We start from the raw sequence: 14587 nt of genomic DNA, 5'->3' as shown, positions 1-14587 counted from the left end.
TCCATTAGGCTGCTCAACCAGCGAAGCCAGCAGGTGCCCTGAGCTCCCTAATTTCTAATGCTTGTGTAGTATTCTGCCGTATGAGTATTAGATGGACATATTAATGCATCCCCCATTCCTGCTACCACACACACACGCACACACACACTCACACATTTAGAATAAGCAGATCCGAAGTCCAAAGTCTTAGTTCCAGACTTACTGCTTATTTAAACGTGTTCTAGTACTATTGGTTGAAGCTGAATTTTTAGAAAACTTTGTATGACCTTAAATGTTGTAAGCTAAAGGTTTCTATTGAAAGCATATGAGCCTGTATACACGTGATTGTCTATACATGGTTCACAGAATGTTTCTTCAGCTCGATAGTATTTATTGGTGCTATTAATGGGTACAAAAAATATATGTGACAGTAACTAGGCTTATCACCCAAAAAGTTATGTAATAGCGTAGTAGTTCCTTTTTTTTTTTTTTTAAGATTTTATTTATTTATTTGAGAAAGAGAGAAAGAACACAAAGGGAGAATGAGAGGGAGAAGCAGACTCCCCGTGGAACCGGGAGCCCGATGTGGGGCTCAATTCCAGGATCCCGGGATCATGACCTGAGCTGAAGGCAGACACTTAACCAACTGAGGCACCCAGGCGCCCTGCGTAGTAGTTCCATAACTAAAAAATGTAGAAGTCCCAGTGAAGTCGCAAGGCAGGACTTGGTTAATCTCAGGGCGTTCTCTGACGGTTGCGTACGTCTCTGTTCCAGTTCAAGAGCCCAAGAGGAACCTGTCTTTCTTCCAGCTGAGGAAGGTGTGGGGCCAGGTCTGGCACAGCATCCAAACCCTGAAGGAGGACTGTAACCGACTGCAACAGGGACAGCGAGCTGCCATGTACTGTGCCGGCGGTTTGGGGCTTAGCTTATTTTAAATTGCTTGGTGGCTTTTGCCACAGGGAGGTGGTGGAGGCAGGGGGCCCAGAAGCCACTGGTAGGAGAGACAAGAGGGAGACACTGGTTTGGACGGGCAGGAAGTGGTTGGCTGGGCAGGATTGAAGGAGGCCCTTTTAGACTTTATGAGGTGAGTGAGGTCAGCACATGGAGCAGGAGTGTAAAGTGAGGGCCAGGCTGACTGAACTAGGGGCAGAATTTGGACATGGAAAAGCTCATTGCAATTTGGGTCAGCAAAACTCCCCTGACTGTCATGCCGGAGACTGCCTGACTCCCTCTCCGGGTGGCTAGCCCTTGGTGTGGTACCGTGCCTAACTCTGGTTTTGGTGCAGAGCCACATGCTCGCTGAGGGCTAGGAAATCGTCTTTATGATTAGAGGTGGCTGCTTTTGTTGTAACAATAATAATTATAGTAGAGACCTGCCTTGGCGATTGAGGTGGTTTTGTTATTGTACAGGATATGATATTTGGATCCCCAAGATGCCCGAAGGTTCTGTTTTCTTGTGGTCCCTGCAGGATGAATCTCCTTCGGAATAATAGCTGCCTCTCCAAGATGAAGAATTCTATGGCTTCCATGTCTCAGCAGCTCAAAGCCAAATTGGATTTCTTTAAAACCAGCATCCAGATTGACCTGGAGAAGTACAGTGAGCAAACTGAGTTTGGAATCAGTGAGTGTACTCTCTGCAGTCCGTTGGGAGAGACCATTCCTGTCCTTTTTTTTCCTTTTCCTGAGGTTTCTTTTGCCTCTTATAATTGAGTTGTTTGTTTCTGTTTTGGTTTTGCGGTGTTTTCATTTTGTTTTCCTTTTTTCCCCCCTACATTTTTTCCCCTACATTTTTTCCCCCAGCATCAGATAAGCTGCTGCTGGCCTGGAGGGAGATGGAGCACGCTGTGGAGCTCTGTGGGCGGGTAGGAGATGTGTTTTAGATTCCTGTCCTTACGGGGTGGGGGTGTTGGGGGGGGGGGGCTCTGATTCCCGTTTCTCACTCTCTCCTCAAACACTGGATCGATTTGTATGTCCGAAATCAGGTTGTCCTCATCATGCTAGGAAGAGGCCAGGCTGGTAGCTAGTAAAGGGAGCCCCACGGTGGCAGCTGGAGGAGCCACCCACACCTGGTGCAGACTTGAGTAAGGAGCAAAATGTGAAGTGTCCCTGCAGGCAGCCCAGACCTCTTCCTCTTAGAAAGGGCCTCTGATGAATGATCGACACTTCTTCCTGCCAGAGGTTTTGCCTAGCTTTGTTGAGACCCTAAATCCACAGGAAAGAAAAAGTGGAAGCATAAAGTCGTAGGACAGCATAAATCAAATACCACTGAAAAATGTTCATTGTGAGGGAAGGGGAAGTAAATATAGCTTTAGTGAACCCCACACAAATTGAAGATTGAAGGCTCCAAGGCCTTTCCTGGACTTTTCGCCATTTTCTGCGGTAAACTTGGGTAGGAACCTTCACCTCTGTGTCTTAACATCAGTTTCTATGAATCAATACTGACGTGTGCTTAACGGTGGGTATTATGTAGATAATACCTCCCCTCGCCACAGAGACAGTGAGTGCTCCGCCCCACCTTGGCATTCACACAGTAAGCTCTGAAGCACGGGAGCCCAGGCCTCCCCACGTGGGATGGACAAAGTAGGGGAAGGGAAAGGAGTGCGCTTTGGGCATCTTCTCTATGCCAGGCACCCTACCGGGTACTTCACCTGCTGTATCTTATCTAACCCCTAAAGTGGCTCCTTTAAAAGCCTGTTTCATGGCTCAGGGATAGGATGATTTGCCCACGGGTCACACAACTAGAAAGTGATAGACCTGAGCTCCAGACCCAGGCCATCTGACTCCAAAGTCTGTATCCCTTCTAGCCAGTCAGTCGAGAGTCTTCAGTGCATTTGGAGGGTGTTCCCCCCAAATCTCGCGCCTCAGAAGGCTCTTATTACGTCAGTTGACATTAGCACAGCTTTTTCATTAGGAGAATGAAGTGAAGCACCTGGTGGAGCGGATGATGGCGCTGCAGACCGACATCGTGGACCTGCAGAGGAGCCCGATGGGGCGGAAGCAGGGCGGCACGCTGGACGACCTGTGAGTAGCAGCTAGGTGGCGGGCCAACCCGCAAACGCCCCAGACGAGCTTCTGCACGGGTGTTGCGATCATCCAGGGGTTCAAGTGTGGCTAGCGTGGCTGCTCTGTGAGACCATTCTGTGCAGCATGACCCTCTGGTGAAGCATGTTGGCACGTTCCACAAGAGTTCCAGAGGTGAGCAGGTGCAAATCACCATCGCTGTCAGCCTTCAGCTCCGTATCTATCGAGTGGCGAGCAGCGCTGTCTGACTTCACAGAGTTGTGCAGGCCAGTTCAGATGATTTGGATAGAGCATGGGTTCGTCAGCTGTAAAGGCCATGAGGGAAGCAGCCTTCGCTATGGTATCAGACGTCACTGTCCATGCAGCCCGCCCTGATCCAGGCATGGTTCGAAGAGCAGAATGTAGAACAGAGAAGGAGCCTGGCAGGTCTTAAGAGTTTGAACCTGGGAACTGTTCATTTAAGTCTTTATCAGGAATTTGGCCTTGTCTCTAGGTGGTGATAAGATGTCCCAGCAAAGCCATCCTACCTGAAGGGAATCACGCGGAGCTCCCAGGGCACAGGTGGGAGGGAAGCAGGCAAGCTGCGTCAGACTCACAGGAGCTCTGGCTTGGGCTCAGCGGGGTCCTCTGATGCCTTTACTAGGACTCTCAGGACCAGAAGCTAAAATACCAGAAATCTGATTATCCGGAGTGTCTTATTTTCTCAAATTGTTTAACCCTTTATTCTCCTTTAATTTTCAAATGAAAGTCACCTCTGAAAATGTCATCCAGTTTCGCTGTGTTGAGGCTGTAAAGGGATAGAAAATTGCGTTGCCTTTGGGCTTGAGCCCATGTTCTCTGGGCTTAGGCCCAGTGATTGCATTGGGGTCACTATTGCAGAAGCCATGTGGAGAGGAAATTCTGAGGGACAGAGTAGGAACTCACTTCCTTGAGACTCTCTCTCATTAAACCTTGGAGATGGTTCAGGTTTGATGGCGAGGGCCATCACTTCCTTGTTGTAGGTATCACCTGTGCTATCTCCAGGGGTAATGATTTTCTCCAGTCAAGACATAATGCCAGTCTTGTTTCTAAAAGTCAGCGATTGTACTGGCAGAAATTAGCTAACCAGTGTTTCATATGTGCTTATTTGACCTCACATCTTGACAGAGCTTCTCCTTCATATGTTTCAGAGAAGAGCAGGCAAGGGAGCTCTACAGGAGACTTCGGGAGAAACCCAGAGGTGCGTGGGGCATTCTGTGTGCAGTGGGGGCCTTGTTTTGTCAGTATGCGGCATTGGCGCTCTCTGGCAGCCGCCTTGAGGAACTGTGTGGCTCTTTCCCTCTTTCCAGACCAGCGAACGGACGGCGACAGTCAGGAGATGGTCCGGCTGCTCCTTCAGGCCATCCAAGGCTTTGAGAAGAAAGTGCGAGTGATTTATACACAGCTCAGGTATACGCCCCGACTTCCCTTCCCGAGGGTGGAATTTGGAGAAGCAGCGAGGCCACATGTGAGCTCATTTTCTCACTCCCCTCCGACTTGCTTAACCTGGAGAAAAGTTATCCACAGCTGCTGTTGGATTCGTAATTCCCAGGGATTATGTTCTCCTGCTTTCTCCAACCCCAGTGCCACTGGAGCTTTTCACGTTTATTCTTTACAGTAAAACTGTGGTTTGCAAGCAGAAGGCTCTGGAATTATTGCCCAAGGTGGAAGAGGTGGTGAGTTTAATGAACGAAGATGAGAAGACTGTTGTCCGGCTTCAGGAGAAGCGGCAGAAGGAGCTCTGGAATCTGCTGAAGATCGCTTGCGTGAGTGAGCCCCGCAGCCACGCCCTCAGCCCGCCAGCCTCTCGGGGCCTTTCCACCTCTGTGCTACTGCCACTACCCTCCAAAGGAGACCACAAAGCCACTGACCAACGGCTCAGCTGCCACTGCCCCGATCGCATTGCCCTCCTCCAGACCGGGGTGTGGCGGGCAGGGGCAGGGGCAGGCTGGCACCGGGTGTTCTTTCTTCTGCATGCATGCGTTTCCTGTGGCTGCGTAGGGAGGTACCATCACAGAGTTACTCCCTCACGGTTCTGGAGGCCGGATGTCTGAAATGAAGGTTTTGGCGGGGCTGGGCCCCCTCTGCAGACTCTAGGGGAGAAACCTTCCTTGCTTCTCCCAGCTTCTGGTGGCCCCAGGCGTTCCTTGGCTTTTGGCCACAGCACTCCAGTGTCTGCCTGTGTCTTCACAAGGCCTACTTCTCTGTGTCTGTCTCTTGGGTGTCTCGTATAAGTACCCATGCCATTGGATTTGGGTGCCCTCTCAGTAGCCCAGGGTGATCTCCTCTCAGGATCCTTAACTGCATCTGCGAAGACCCTTTTTCCACTAAGGTCACATTCCCAGGTCCCCAGAGTTAGGACACGGGTGGATCTTTTGGGGGGACCTTCATGCAGCCCGCGACAGTGCATGTCTGCATGACCTGGTTGATCCTCACCCGAGCCTGTGCTGCTTAGTATTGTCACCCGCATTTTCTATGCCCACTGTCTTACTGTAGATTTTATTTATTCACTTGAGAGGGAGAGAGACAGCATGAGCAGGGGGAGCAGCAGGCAGAGGGAGAAGTAGACGCCCTGCTGAGCTGGGAGCCTGACATGGGGCTCAATCCCAGTACTTGGAAATCATGACCTGAGCCAAAGACAGATGCCTAACCAGCAGAGCCACTCAGGTGCTGCCCGCCCCCCCCCCCCCCACTGTCTTACTATAGCTGAGATTCCGCTGCATGTTGCTCAGAGAGAAAACAGGACACAAAAAAGAGCCTAAGACAGAGAGGGAGAAGAGCCATGTAAAGACCGTGGAAACCAGAGCTGATGGGAGAGAGGCCCGCACTGTGCAGGCCGCAGAGAGGTTGCCTGGGATGAGGAGCGATTTAGTCACTGGTAGTATTAAAGAGCAAAGAGGAAAATGCGAAGATAGTTGCTTAAGGTGCAAGCAGGATGCAAGGGTGGTGTTTTTAAGATCATGGACTGGAGCAGATTTGTAGGCCAAGCAGAAGGAGACAGTGCACTGGGGGGAGATTCACAGTATCAAAGGGGCAAGAGATAGTTGAGTCTCCCAGTCCTGAGAACAATGGGTATCAGCATAATGAGCATGCATGGAAGGATTGGCCTTGGGAAGGGGGGGGTGACATTTCCTCCTATAAGGAAGGAGAGAAAAACAGAGAGATGACAAGGAGAAAAGATTTAGGAAGGAGAGAGAAGTTGAGGGATTCCTAGTGATGGCCTGATCTGCCACCTGCATTCATATGCCCAGGAGCCTAGGAATGGGATGAAAACTGGAGGTTAAGGAGGAAAGAAGCATGGTGCCCGACCCAGGGGCTCATAATCTGGTGAGGGGCACACACAGGGAAGTGGTTTTGAATTTGGGGGCAGGCAGTGTTAATCAGCAGCTAGAGAGCTGGAAGCTGAGCTGTAGCATGAGTGCCGAGAGTCACGCCAGCCTCAGTCTTGGAGCTGAAGTTCACAAGGTGTTGCTTCAGCTGAAGAATTAGTAGGAGTTACGTGGGTAGGTGGAGATGACCTTCCAGCGCGAAGACTGCTCTATCAGAGGCACAGGACATTGGCCTGAAAGAGTGGGTGTGTTCTGGGTGCTACACGCGGAGTGTTGTGGTGTGGGGGAGAGGGTATCGTGTGGAATGAATTGGGGAGGCAGTCGAGGGCCAAGCTTATGCAGGCCACACTTGGTTTTGAAGGCATAGAAAACACCGCAGAATTTGTTTTTATCTTTCATGTTGCAGGAAGTTAAGTATGGGAATGGTATGATCACATTTGGGTTTTGGAGAAATCCCTCGTGGCATCTGCAGAACGGATTTGAGACTTGGACAGACCTCACCCCCGAGAGGGCTGGAGTCTTGGAGCCCCTGTGCTGCACAGGACAGGACAGTGGAAGGGTTGCCGTCCTGCCACACTCACAGGCCCAGGCAGAGTGGAGGAGGCAGATGGCTGGGTCTCTCCGTGGGTGACGAGCAGCAGGGTGAAAGTGGGTGCTTGACCGGTTGGTTGAGGCTGAAGCTGGACCTTGACGTTCAGCTGGAAGCAAGGATGTGGAACCAAGGTAGGTCCCCCAGCTTGCGAAGCTGAGCGGGATTGAAGTCCCGCAGGCCGCAGCAAGGGCAGGAGCCAGGTCCACGAGAAGATGGCGAGGCCGACGGATGAGCGTTCGGCTGGAGACTTGGAGAGCGGAGGGGCATGAGGTGCTGAGAAGGTGGACAGTAGGTCTTACCTGCGGCCTGCAGGCCACTGGAGCCCAAGCCACTGGTTTAACCTCTTGACTGAGGCAGAGTGGCTGCAGCAGCCATTGACCGCTGGGGGCCGTCAGAACATGTTGGTTTTCTTCTCAGCCGTCCAACGGATGATGCGATTCACAGAAGGCCACTTACAAGCTTTTTGTGTGTCTCAGTCTTCAACTTGGAAAAATAAAACCGTCTCTGTCTTAATTTCCTTGTTAGAGTTTGTTAAGCAAACTCATGAATAAACCTGCGAATACAGGTATTCAGATCTCCCTATATTTAGAATCTTTTACCAAAAAGTATACCTATAGCGTCTGCCTCGGCTCAGGCCATGATCTCAGGGTTCTGGGATCAAGCCCCACGGCTGGCTCTCTGCTCAGTGGGGAGCCTACTTCTACCTCTGCCTGCCACTCCCCCTGCTGTGTGTGAGTGAGTGCTCTCTCTCTCTGGCAAATAAATGAAATCTTAAAAAAAAAAATACACCTATAGACGCAGAAATTTTCTTTTTTTTTTTTTTAAGATTTTATTTATTTATGTGACAGAGGGAGACAGCCAGCGAGAGAGGGAACACAGCAGGGGAGTGGGAGAGGAAGAAGCAGGCTCCCAGCGGAGGAGCCCGATGTGGGCCTTGATCCCTGAATGCCAGGATCACGCCCTGAGCCGAAGGCAGGCGCTTAACGACTGCGCTACCCAGGCGCCCCTACGCAGAAATTTTCTAAGCCGAAATGCAAACCGTGGTCATGAGTAGGGATATTGACTAATAATTTATAGGAATAGCTAATGTCTTGTGTTCCATAAGAAAATACCATGGTGTGAATGCAAAATTGGGATCATCCCTTTGCTCCAAAATTCTGTTGACTTTCTTTTGGTTTTGTCCTTTAGAGCAAAGTCCGTGGCCCTGTCAGCGGAAGCCCAGACAGCATGAATGCTTCTCGCCTCAGTCACTCGGGTCAGCTGCTGTCTCAGCCTTCTGCTGCCCCCAACAGCCTACCCGAGGCCATCAAGAAAAGGTGGGTCACTGTTCAGTGCCAGGCGTGATGGCCACAGGCACATCAGGAGGTCATGGGAATGGAAATGCATGTGTATCATTGAGAGATCATTTCATCTGTCTAGTGATTCCATGCATGTTTTTCTTTGTGTTGGTTCATATGCGAGGCAGATGTGGTATTTTATTCTCCTGGTCCCTTGTAATTTGCTAACTAAGTGCTTTTCTTGTCTGAGGATTGGGTTACAAATTGCTTAATGAGGATATCGAAAGTGCTAGTCCCGTCAGCCATCATCTGTGTTCAAAACCAGATTCCCTGCAGGGTGTGCCCTGTGGGCCACGCCTTGGTTGTCTTGCCTCCTCCCTCTCACCTCCCACCACTCTGAGTTACCAAGCTACAGTTTTCCTCCTGCTGCCTGTCCTTACCCCACTCCTCCCACTCCTCCCTTGCTTTCCCCTCCTGTCACCTGGGCCACTGCCACCGAGGTGGTAAGCAGAGTGTTTCTTTCTGCAAGGCGTTTCACCTCCCTGCTTCCTGTCTGGTACCACCTCCAAGCCCTTTCTGGTCAGATGAGTCTTCACAGAATACCATTGGATCAAGTTATTTTTTTGGCCAGTAACTAGTAGTGGCTTCCCGCTCCCCTAGAGGATCCAAGCGGAGCCTTTTCAGACACATGCGGCCACCTCCGAGCCACTCTCCAGGCTGCTCCCCTGTTCCCTGGCCTAGCCCGGTGATTCTGAAAGTCTGACCCAGACCAGCGGCATCAGCAGCCTCTGGGCACTTGTTAGAGATGCAGGTGCTGAGTCAGCTGCTCGGGGGCGGGCCCCGAAGGCAGCTTCTCAGAAGCCTGGCGGGCTGCCTCTGGCCAGTGTCCTGCCCTGGGTGGTCCTCCCATCTGCAGGGCACATCTGCTTCCCTCTTCTTCCCCCTCCCCCAGTGCCCTGACTACTCATACACACAGAGCTCTCTCTTCTGTGTTTTTGTTTCTAGTTCAGCCCCACGCCGTTTCTTCAACACCTTCTATGTGTCGGGTCTTAGGCACTGGCGATGGGTAAAATCATTCCCGTGACCCAACCTTCAGACACAGAAAATAGACTAATGATTGCCTAGAGCGGGTGGAGGGGAGGATGGGAAAGCGCTGATAATGGGTACAAGGTTTCTTTTTAGACTATGAAAATGTTTTAAAACTAGATTGTAAAGATTGTATAATTCTGTAAATATACTAAAACTATCAAATTATACAGTTTAAATGGGTGAACTGTATGGTATATAAATTATATCTCAATAAAGCTGTTTTAACAATCCTGTTCCTATGCTTGGGGAATTCCTAGCCTGTGCTGTTGTGGTGCTTAATCATACGTGGCCTTAGATTCTTGACTCTCTCCCCAAGCTGCGGTGAGCTTGAGGATGCTGACCGCTCCTGTGCCTCTTCCATTGCCTCTGGAGCTGGCACTGAGCCTTCAGCCTAGTTAGTAGCCACACGGGCTGAGCGAAAATGTGGCCTGTGTTCCTCCCTTCAGAGTGTCATGCTTTGCAAGGTGAGTGGAGTTCCAGGGCACTGTCTTGGATTGGGCATAGTCCCTCCAGTGATACTCTGGAAGCTCTGGAAAAGTCGTCCCGGGAGAGTTGTCTGTCCATGTCATGGAGCTGAGGTTGGAATAAGACAGCAGCTTATTGTACTCTCCCCTCTCTCCCCACCACAGTCCTTGAAAGGACAGGTGCATTTCTTATCCTAGAAAAGAGAGAATGGATTAAATCAAATCAGCTCCCAGAACTTGCTTTTTCACAGATCTCAAGGAACTATGGAAATGGTGAAATTACTTGGTCTATATAATTTTTTTTCTATTTCAAAAATTGGAAAACAGGTGATTTGTGAGATATCTTCAGATTTGGGCAATTTGGAGAGGATTCAACTATTTAAGTCAGAAAGCACTCATTTACTTCTAACTTTTCTATTAAAAAGAGATCTTCTTTTTCACACCGTGAACGGTAATGCCTATCTGTGGCTGGATGTGGGCTTCTGAAAAGTGCTTAACGAGATGAATGAGATTACTAATCAGGACGTGGTACTTTGAAACACTTAGCATCAAAGTAATTGTAATTTAATTTTTAAAATCTTGTCAAAAGCTCTGTAGCATATCTTCTAAGCAGTAGTGTTATCTCTGAAAAATCAGGTTGAGCATTTTCTAATACTGCGATCCTTTCCTTTAGTGAAGAACTGGTGGCTGAAGCACATACTCTCTGCGCCCAGCTAGAAAACGCAATGCAAGACACCATAAAAGAACAGGACCAGAGTTGGAGGGTAATGGGCTGTGTGAATCCCAGCTGTTCCATGTCTGTCCTTTCCACGGCAAACCCGAAAAAGAAAATGGGAAGGCAGTCCAGCGTGTCCTCCGTCTCACTATATGCTTATGCTTTTCTAGTGCATATTTATTATTGTTCATAGTGATGCTAACAATTACTGAATGGGTGCAGTATTCCGTTTAATCCTCGTAACAATTTTCGTAAGGAAGGTAACGTCATTCTGAGAAGGTCTTTCTCTCCCTGCGGTTTCCATAGCACTGCTGAGCGTCCGCGTGTGTGGAGTGCTGTGCTGGACTCGGGGGATAGAACCAGAGCCTGTCACAGCCCCACCTCGCAGGGGCTGAGCTGAACCGTAGGTAGTACTAGTTACAGGGAAGCTAACGTGACAAAAAGTGAGTCAAGACACGGGTACACTTTAAGGCGAAGCTTACGTTGCTGAGTGGACTCTAAGTCATGCCTCAGATTTTAAAAGGCCCTCTCCCGCCAAGACAGCGACCTGCTAGCCTCCCCCTGACTTCCCAGTTGCCAGAGGAATCAGACGGGATACCACTGCTAACTGTCATCACTTCTTCATTCGAGTGCCTGTCTCTGGTGTGGGGCTGTCTCTGCTCTTCGTCGCTGTTCGTCCTCCTCCTGACAGGCCGCATTTCGAGCATTTCACTGCTGAGTTGCACTTCTGCCAGAGGAACAGGAAGTCGTATCAGGCCATGGCATCTGGTAGGGTTGGAAATGGGTAGCTGAGGTGAGCTCCTGGTACCAGCTACCCACAGCGAGCATAAGTGGGTGCTGCGAGCCGCAGGTAGTACTAAGACTTCCCGCCTGGTTTCCATAGTCGCAGCATCTGAGGGACTTCACGCTAGGCCAAAGGAAAGTTCCTGTATGGTTTTGAAAATAGAGCTTTAGCCCAAGAGTAGCCTGCAATAACAAGACTGCTGTTAATGGGAGGATTTAAATTTCCTTCTAAATTGTGCCGGTCGCCTCCTGAGGAAGACAAACAACCTGAGTTGTATTGGTGCCGCTGTATTTTTAACGTGCCTGTTGACTTTCAGTCTCTAGACTGGAGCTGGTTACAGACGGAAGAAGAAGAGCAGAATAGCCTGGAACAGGCCTCTTGACTGTGTGGGTGGCCTTGACCACCTGATGGAGCTGCCTGGCCTGAGGTCCTCCCTGCTATAATGATGTCCCAGAAGTCTTCGGCGCGCAGACAGAGATCTTCTCACTTCCCCGGGAGCTGTGACACTCACCACGGGCCAGGGGTGTGGCCCTCCGTGAGCGCTACCAGCAACTTGTCTGCACACTGGAAGTCCTCCCTCACAGAGGCTCAGCAAACACTGGTGCCGGGCCTGAGCTGCTTCCTCGGCTCTGAGACAGTGCTCAAGGTACTTGCCCCACAGACCACTGGACGAATGTCTAACGGGACTCTTTCAGGACAAAGTATGAAGGACACTCGATGTCAGCCTGGCCTCTCCTGACCCCTCCTGATCTCCTCAGGCCCTGATCCACCTGTCCTCCCAGCTAGTGTTTCATCTGGTTTCAGAACCAAACAGACTTTAAATCAAAGACTCGCCTGGCCCCATCCTTTCTCTTCCTCTTTTCATTTCACTGCTGCTAAAATTTCCCTTTTACCAACGACTTTGGTGGTTGTGCTGCCTCGGCAAGGTTGTAGGTGAAAGCTAGCTCTCCCCGGCCACAGTCCTTCAGCCCCAGAATGACTCTCTAGAGCTGGCACAGACGAGCAGCTTCCTTCCTCTGGGTGCCACACACCACCTGGGAGTGAGTCATCGTGGGGAAGAAGGAAAGAGGAAAAGGGTACCTGTCAACCCCATGTCTGCCGACCGCTGTGCCCACACCTGTCCTTGCACACATCCCTGTGAGGCGGTCATGGGACAGGGGAGCTCCTGCTTCTCGTATCATCTAGCAGTATTATTAAATTGATTTATTTAAAAAATAGTTTCTATATTTTGTAACATAACTCAAACATTTCTACTGGGTTCCACAATCTATTTTTACAATATTTATGGTTAGGACTTAGGAACTCAGAAACCAGCTTACTGGAAAATGTCGTAAGATCGAAGACTGCATGCATCGCATAGTACTGGGTAGCACTAGCCCTGCTGCTCTGACAGCTCACAGAAGTCCTGTATATTAAAGCAGGAAAGCAGAACGAGTGCAGATGGTCACGAAAGGCGAGTTTGGTCAGACGAGGAAGTTGGAACAGAAGAGTTTCACACACTGGCTTCCATGGAAACAGTACAAAGGGTTTCATGGCCAAGTAAGTTTAGGAAATGCTTCATGCTTTAACTGTCTCTTGGAGAGTCACATTGTACACTGGCATATTAAAGTTCTGAGAGTCCTGTGATAATAAACTGCCCTAACTATGTAAATCTGTTTACCAAACACGTTTGACAATAGAGCCTTTTTTCCCCATGTAAGTGTAACATTTATTAACATCCCAAAGAGCTGGAGTTGGATGCAGCATGATTTTGGAAACACTGATGAGGAGCATAGTGGGAAATCAGACCACAAACACAGGCTGGGATGGGGCCAGATTGGGGAGGGAATGAATCTTGGGCAAAGGGTTATGGGTTTATTTTATAGGCACTTGGAAGTCACTGAAGAATTTTGAACAAGAAAATGACAAAGCAATGGTTTAAAAAGACTAATGTAACTGGAATATGCTAATTGATTTTAAAAAGTGAAAACCTGAGGTAGGACTTCCGCTTCCAAGAATATGAGGTAGATGTACTTTCCCCAATCTTCCCTTAAGTATAACTAAAATCCTTCAGTGTTATCTGTAAACAATACAAGAAGTCGCTGAAAGGTAGAAGGCCAAAGACCAGCTGGAGACCTTGGACCTGAGCAGTGACTTGGTCCTGAGTTCCCTGGGTTTTGCTTTTGCCTCGTCTGTCCCCAGCAGGGTGCCAGAGAAGCCAACCGACAGGCACAACGGAAGAGCTGCTCCCTCTAGTGGTACTAGATTCCCAGGGCTGCTTAACAGTCACCCCCCACCGCATGGCCTAACACAGCCGATGTCTGTTCCTGCACAATTCTGGAGGCCCGGGTCTGTAATCGGGGTGCTGACGGGACAGCGGCTCCTCCGGAGGCCGTAGGGGAGATTCTTTTTTTTTTTTTTTTTTAAATAATATTTTTTTATTATGTTAGTCACCATCCCTAGTTTTTGATGTAAAGTTCCATGATTCATTACTTGCGTATAACACCCAGTGCACCATGCAGTACGTGCCCTCCTTACTACCCATCACCAGCTTCTTTTCCTTGCTTCGTGTAGCTTCTGGGGAGTCCGGGTGATCCTCCCTTTGCGGCTGCATCTCTGCCTCTACGCTCAAGCTGCCATTTCTTCTGCCTGTCACATCTCCCCTGTGTGCGTATTATTAGAACCCTTGTGACTGAATTTAGGGCTGATCTGGATATTCCAGGATAAGCTCCTCTTCTCGGGACCCTTAATTTAATCACATGTTTTGCCACATAAGGCAATAGTCACAGATTCTGGGGTTTAAGATGTGGACGTTTCTTCCAGCGGGGGCCACAATTTAACCTACTACCGCCTGCCCTCTAGCCCCTCAAAATTCATGCTCATCCCACATGCAAAATACATTCACCCCATCTCAACATCCCCAGAAGTCTCAACCCATTACAGAACCAGCTCCACAGACCAAAATTTAAATGTTCGCTCAGCAGTCCTGAATTTCATCATCTATGTCACCTTCGGGAAGACGGCATGATCCATCCTGGGTCAAAAGTCTTCCATCCGTGGACCTGTGGAACTAGCAAACAAGTTACCTGCTTGCAAGATACAATGGTGAGATAGGCATATAATAGCTATTCCCATTCCAAAAGGAAGAGATTGAAAGGAATAAAGGAGTCACCCGTCCCAAGCAAGCTTGAAATCCAGCTAGGCAAATTCCATTAGGTTTCAAGTCTTGAGAATCATTCTCTGTCACTTGAGGCTCTGCCTGCTGGGCGCAGGCCAGCTCCATAGGCCTCTTGAGTTTGTGTCCACAGTGACTCAAGGCCTCTGCTTCTGTGCCTGCTCC

The 14587-nt window shown here is 49.6% G+C and overlaps 1 protein-coding gene across 2 annotated transcripts in view; it reads left to right on the top strand.

Moving 5' to 3' along the window:
• IKBKB (inhibitor of nuclear factor kappa B kinase subunit beta) overlaps positions 1 to 12932 on the top strand; it is a 58862-nt gene extending 45930 nt beyond the window's left edge. Inside the window, exons 13-22 of one of the 2 annotated variants that reach the window (XM_026485668.4) lie at positions 754 to 877; positions 1449 to 1600; positions 1780 to 1841; positions 2891 to 3000; positions 4170 to 4219; positions 4329 to 4428; positions 4637 to 4784; positions 8128 to 8255; positions 10443 to 10533; positions 11585 to 12932. In XM_026485668.4, coding sequence (XP_026341453.1) covers positions 754 to 877; positions 1449 to 1600; positions 1780 to 1841; positions 2891 to 3000; positions 4170 to 4219; positions 4329 to 4428; positions 4637 to 4784; positions 8128 to 8255; positions 10443 to 10533; positions 11585 to 11650 — 1031 coding nt within the window. In that variant the 3' untranslated portion in view covers positions 11651 to 12932. Of the gene's footprint in view, positions 1 to 753; positions 878 to 1448; positions 1601 to 1779; positions 1842 to 2890; positions 3001 to 4169; positions 4220 to 4328; positions 4429 to 4636; positions 4785 to 8127; positions 8256 to 10442 lie in introns of both variants that reach the window. The other variant, XM_044379310.3, reaches the window with a different exon arrangement.
• The last annotated feature ends 1655 nt before the right edge of the window (positions 12933 to 14587 follow it).

Source organism: Ursus arctos, unplaced genomic scaffold (genome assembly GCF_023065955.2).
Source record: "Ursus arctos isolate Adak ecotype North America unplaced genomic scaffold, UrsArc2.0 scaffold_27, whole genome shotgun sequence".
NCBI lineage: Eukaryota > Metazoa > Chordata > Mammalia > Carnivora > Ursidae > Ursus > Ursus arctos.
This window is presented reverse-complemented; position numbering and strand designations above follow the sequence as displayed.